Source organism: Trichechus manatus, unplaced genomic scaffold, assembly GCF_000243295.1.
Source record: "Trichechus manatus latirostris isolate Lorelei unplaced genomic scaffold, TriManLat1.0 scaffold00010, whole genome shotgun sequence".
Taxonomy (NCBI): domain Eukaryota; kingdom Metazoa; phylum Chordata; class Mammalia; order Sirenia; family Trichechidae; genus Trichechus; species Trichechus manatus.
Window position 1 is genome coordinate 23,572,436 of NW_004443946.1, and position 6,604 is coordinate 23,579,039.

Genomic DNA, 6,604 nt, shown 5'->3' on the forward strand with positions numbered 1-6,604 from the left:
GTTAGCTACAAGAAAATCATACACTAATGAAAAGTAGATGCTATGGCTTAGAGAGTACCTGACACAGAAAGAACATTCAATAAACATTAGCTATTATTATTATAGAGGAGTTTGGTTTAATTAATTTGTTATTAGTTGCTGTGAAGTTGGCTCTGACTTATGGTAACCCTACCTAAAACAGAACAAAACATTGCCTGGTCCCGTGCCATCTTCATGATCACTGATACATTTGAGCCCACTGTTGAGGCTATTGTGTCAATCCATCTCATTGAGGTTTTCTTCATTTTCACTGACCCTCCACTTTACCAAATAGTGTCCTTCTCTAGTGACTGGTCTTTCTTGGTAAGATGTCCAAAGTAAGCAAGACAAAGTCTCACCATCCTTGCTTCTATGGAGCATTCCAGTTGTATTTCTAAGACTAATTTGTTTATTCTTCTGGCAGTCCACAGAATATTCAATATTCTTTGCCAACACCACAACTCAAATGCATCAATTCTTCTTCTGTCTTCTTTTTTCATTGTCCAGCTTTCGCATGCATATGAGGCAATTGAAAAGACCGTGGTTTTGATAGTGGAATACTGTGCAACGTATAAGTATCTTGTGGTAGAAGAATATTTATTTACATAGGAAAATGGCCACGATACACTAACAAGTCGGGGGGAAGGAAGTATGCTATAAGCAATATGTTTATCAGGGTACTATCTAAGTGTGGGAGCCCCTGAGTAATGCAAACAGTGAACATGCTCAGCTTCTCACCTAAAGGTTGTAAGTTCAAGTCCACCCGGAGGCACCTCAGAAGAAAGGCCTGGTGGTCTACTTCCGAAAGGTCACAAGCACTGAAAACCCTACAGAGCACAGATCTACTCTGACACAAATTAGGTCACCATGAGTCAGAGTCAGGGCAACAGCAATGACAACTGGTATTTAGGTGTGAAAACAAATATGCATAAATGCATAGAAAAATTGAAAAGCTATACACTGATCTTTTTCTCCATGCTTTTCTGTGTTTTCTGAGAGGAGGAAAGAAGTTATATAATAATAAAAATAGTATTATTACCTTCACCTTGGATAAAGCTTTCGGTTTTCCAAAATTATCTCATTTTTACACTAATTTAACTTTAAATGGCCAATATTAACTGCTATTCTTCCAAATGCCTTCAAGCCAAGCTATCTACTACACAAAATCCTCAAATCTGTTTACTTGCCCCCAAAAGGACGATCTTCCACTAAGAGACCATCTTTCGTTAGCACCTTGCCTAGCAATCAAGTAACTGGTTTTCCCCAGTTTGATGAAGCAGAAACATAAATCAATTTTTATAGCCAAAAGCTTTTTACAAGTAGTTTTAAGATGTAATGTTTAAGTTAATAATACAATGTGGTAAAGTAGCATAAACTATTAGTTAAATCAGGGGTCTGAGCCACTGTCACTAGGCCTGGCTAAACTTGTTTGGCTGTATAATGCTAAATATCTGAGGTGACAGTTCTTCCCAATGCATGTTCCACATTAAGATTCCACAGTAAGACCACTAGCTGCTTCACCCACCATCCATACTCTCCCTCTTCCTTAGCAGGGACACTGATTATTAGCTGAGCTCAGTGCCACCCAGAATAAAAGACTCCATTTCCCAGACTCCCCTGCAGCTAGCTGTGGCTGTGTGGCTGCATGCTGGCCGATGACTGCAAGAAGATGTGTTGTATTGGACTTTAGAGAAGTTAATGGGAGTCCACTCAGCCAGAAGGTACACCCTTTTCTGCCCTTCTATTTTTCTTCCTTCTTTGGGCCTGTGACTTGGACCAAATGACTGGCACTTCAGCAGCAGTCTTGGACCATGAGGCAACCCTGAGGATGTAAGCCATGTACTAGGATGATGGAGTAAAAAATGGGAGGTGGGTTCCTGATGATACAGTGGAGCTGCCTAAAATGCTCCAGACTACTTTTTTATTTATTTTATTATGGTGAAATATATTTAACAGAAAATTTGCCGTTTTAGCCATTTTTAAGTGTACAATTTAATGACATTAATTACAGTCACCATGCTATGCAACTATTACCACTGTTTATTTCCAGAAGTTTTTCATCACCCTAAATGGAAAAATCAGTACCTCTCAGGCAATAACTCCCCATTCCCACCCTGCCTGCCCTGGTAACCACTAATAAACTTTTGTCTCTATATAATTGGCTGTTCTAAATATTTCATGTAAGTGGGATCATACATATTTGTCCTTTTGTGTCTGACTTATTTCACTCAGCATAATGTTTCAAGCTTCTTCCATGTCATAGCATGTCAAAACTTAATTTCTCTTTATAGCTGAATAATAGTACACTGTATGGATATACCACATTTTATTTATCCATTCCTCCGCTAAGGGACACGTGGATTGTTTCTACCTTTTGGCTATCACAAACAATGCTGCAATAAACCTCGGCATACAAGTATCTGTTTGAGTCTCTGCTTTCAAGGCTTTGGGGTATATACCGGAATTGCTGGGCCATATGGTAATTCTGTAACTGTTTGAGGAACCGCCAAACTGTTTTCCACAGCAACTGTACCATTTTACATTCCCACCAGCAATGCAGGAGGGTTCCAATTTCTCCACATCCTTGTCAACACTTGTTATTTCCCATTTTTCTGATAATAGCCATCCAAGTGGGTGTGAAGTGGTATCTCATTGAGGTTTTGATGTGCATTTCCCTGATGACTAGTGACTTTGAGCATCTTTTCAAGTGCTTATTGGCCATTTGTATATCTTCTTTGAAGAAATATCTATCCAACTTCTTTCCTCATTTTTTAATTGGGTTGTTTGACTTTCAGGTATATGGTTACCAAATATTTTCTCCCACTCTGTAAGTTGTCTCTTTATTGATAAAGTCCTTTGATAAACAAAAGTTTTTAATTTTTATGAAGTCCAATTTATTTATTTTTTATGTTGCTTGTTACTTTTGGTATCATATCAAAGAATACATTGCCAAAAGCAAGATTCCAGACTTCTTTTTGAAGACAAATAAATACATACCTTGTTTTAGCCATTGCAATTTTGTTTTTTAGGTTATGTGCATTCAAACCTAAACATAATTAATACAGATTATATATCAACATACGATACCATACACTATACATGTCTCACTGCCAGTAAACAGCAAGTGATTTTTTTAAGTAGGTGGCCAAAATAAGTCTTTTAATAAAACACCTTTTACTAAATCTTTTTAACAGCTTGATGTGTATCACCATCTTTCTCTTTTCCACAAAAACAGCTTCCATATATACACACTTTTCTATATTAGTTCAAAGTCAACTTACACATACAATTGCTAGTATTATGCTCTCACATGCAAGTAACAAAAACCCAACTCTCTTAAGCCCCTAAAAAAGACAAAAGGAAACAGGCCAGAGTCCCAGGTCTATAAAGCACAAAGCAGTTATGACTCCCAAACTGGAGGCAATGCACAAAGAAGTGGCAAACATTCTAAAGTGATTTTCAACGCACACACACACACTGCAATGGAGTAAGAGTAATGGTGTCGTCAAGGCACATACCGGATATATACAATTCTGGTCAAACACCTACCCATGAGTCATAATGGATACATACAATCCTGGTCAAACAACCACCCACAGACAAATGTCAGGGAGCTACGCCAACTCATACATGACATTTACATCAGGTATCAACATTAGCACCAACCATACAGTCTAATGGACCATGTACATTTCTGGGCATCAATCATCTTGACAGACACATTTAAAATATGGCCCTATCTATAAGTCCAATACCTGCTACAACATATTGCACTCATAGCTACCCCCTCAGCAATCCTAAAACTCATGAGGCATTAGTTGTTGTTGGGTGCCATGAGCTGACTCCAATTCATAGCAAACCTATGTCACAGAGTAGAACTATCCCATAGGGTTTTCCTGGCTGTAATCTTTATGGGAGCAAATTGCCAGGTATTTCTCCTGCAGAGCTGCTGGGTGGATTTGAACAGCCAACCTTTTGGTTAGCAGCTGAACGCTTAACCATTGCACCAGCAAGGCTCTTTATAAAGCACTTAGGGACAACGAAAGGACCAGCGCTCTGTTGCCTAGATGAGAGAATGACGTCAGGTCTCCTGCCATCTCCTGCCAACAGCAGAGCCTTGGTAGATAGTTTTTCTTTCACAAGAGCCTAGGCTCCCAAGTACAAATCTTATAAAAAGTAAAACATCATATATATAGCTTTAAATTATACCCAAATTTAAAACGTCTTAAGAGGATATTATTAACTTTTACAATTCCATCATCCTAGCCCAACTTTCCAAATGGGCCCCATTATGTAAGTTGTAAGATTAGGCATGTTACCTAGTTCTCCCAGAATGAGAAGGATATAAGAAAAAATAAACTAAAGAAAATTCAGCATCTATATCACATTTTATTCTGATACCACAGCTTCTTCTTACCCTGTTATCCAAAGCAATCTCTAGGTAGCAATTTATTTAAGAAGAGGTCATCAAAACTTTTAATTTATTTAATACATTTTAAAAATTTTGGAGGAGATATGGTAAACAAATAGGATCATAGGAAAAGGAAAAGAGAAACCAAGTTTTATTTTATGTAACCTGAATCTTTCAAATATATCGAAATACATATTTAATGTTCCATACACTTGCAAAGATAAATATTTCTATTATTAAGGGGGAAGAGGGTGCAGGTAAAAGGGTAATAAGAACTAATTAAAAATAAATTGGTTGATGAAAAAGTTTTGGAAATAGATGGTTGCAAAACATTGTGAATGTAATTAATGTCACTAAACTGTACACTAAATGATTAACATAGCAAATTGTATGTTATTTATATTTTACCACAATATAAATTTTTTAAGTAAATTGGAAAGTATATTTGTGTGTGTGTGTGTGTGTGTGTGTGTGTGTGTGTGTACACCATACAGACTTTAAAAATGTCTGGAAGTTGATACCAAATAGTTGTTCTCTCTGAAGGAAAACATTATGGATTATCTTTCTCCTCTTCTGGTTTATCTATACTTTTTAATTTTTCTACAATGAACACTTACTGCTTATGTAATTTAAAAATGTGTTTTTTAAAAGTAAGTAGATTCATCATCACATCAACAGAAAAGGAAGCCACATCTGGAATAGCTCAAAATAAAACAAAGTCTGAAGGATGTCTGGGCTCACAGCCAAAAGATACAGAGAGAGCAAAGTCTCTGGGGCCCACGTCACCCCCAAAGTCCTTCAACTCAAATGCTCCCCTCTCTGGGACAAGATGCTCAAAGTGATTTTAAGCATATGCCATAAGCAACTATATCCTCTCTACCACTCAGTTTAGACAAGAGAGAGTACAAATGACCACACAAAAAAAGCATATTCCCAGCCCTGCTGACTCAGCCAAGGAGAGACTGAGGCTCTTACCAACTCAGCATCCAATTATGTCTAACACTTGTTTTACAATCCAGTTTATGGGTTCTGGGTGTTTGAGGAACAGTTACCTCTCAATTCCCTGGTATTAAACACCAGGTAGTTATGGCAATTAATTAATCCCACCTCTGGGCTATCAGAAGGTCTACAGTACTACCAGCCAGGTCATGCTCTCCAAGCTGACATCACCACCTGAGTCTGCCTCACAGCTTACACAACATGCCTTTTCTTCTTATACTCCCTTCTCTGGGGGTACGTCAAGTTGGAGTGTTTATGCAGAAATCCAAACGGGTTAAATAGGTGTGCTTGACCTATTGCTCCACCCAAGAGGAAAATCCCTTTTGTGAAACTATACACACTTCCCTTGAGTGGAAAAAATAAATCTATATGTTTTATTTCACAGTACATCAGAATTACACATTGCCAACCTTGCCTGCTGATGCAAAGTCAGAATTCCCCTAAACCTCTCTCTTTCTGAACCAATTTTTCCTGACACCCATTCTACCCCCACATCTCAAGGATGGAATGTTTTCAAGCAAGGAGTTTCACTGTCCACTAGAATTCCACTAGAAATCCACTGCAACTACAGCCATGGACTGAGTCTGAAACTGCTCTAAACTCCTTCAGCCCCATCTCTTCATACTCACTGTTGCTGGACTTAAGGTCGCGGTGGATGATGGGGACGATTGCTTCATCATGTAAGTAGTTCATCCCTCTGGCAATCTGCACAGCCCAGTTCACCAAGATGTCTGGGGGAATCCTTTTCCCTGATAGCACTCTATTCAGAGGCCCTCCGCGAGCAAACTCCATGACCAAGCAGAGGTTGGGTTCCTTCAGACACACTCCCCTAAGGGCAATGATGTTGGGGTGCTTCAGCATGGCAAAGAGCTTGGCCTCCTGGCGTACATTCTCTATGGTCTGGCTGATGTCCTCATCAGGGTCATGGCGAGCTGCTTTTACGGCAACCTCATCGCCTATCCAGAAAGCACGATAGACTTTCCCAAAGCCCCCGATGCCGATGATCTCTTCCAGGGTTAACTCTGCAAAATCAATCTCTAACACTGAGAAAGAGAAGAAGAAGAAGACAGCAAGTCAAAAACTAGAAAGCACCTGGAAACACTGTTTAACTATCCTGGATAGGTGAACATAGTAAGTTGGCTGTTCACTTGGCTTTTCTGTCTCTCCCATTAAAAG

The 6,604-nt window shown here is 38.9% G+C and overlaps 1 protein-coding gene across 2 annotated transcripts in view; it reads right to left on the minus strand.

The window, feature by feature from the left end:
* MAP3K9 (mitogen-activated protein kinase kinase kinase 9) overlaps positions 1-6,604 on the minus strand; it is a 104,284-nt gene that overhangs the window by 87,527 nt on the left and 10,153 nt on the right. For both annotated transcript variants that reach the window (XM_004371000.2, XM_004370999.2), the window contains exon 2: positions 6,058-6,471. In XM_004371000.2, coding sequence (XP_004371057.1) covers positions 6,058-6,471 — 414 coding nt within the window. The remainder of the gene's footprint in view (positions 1-6,057; positions 6,472-6,604) is intronic.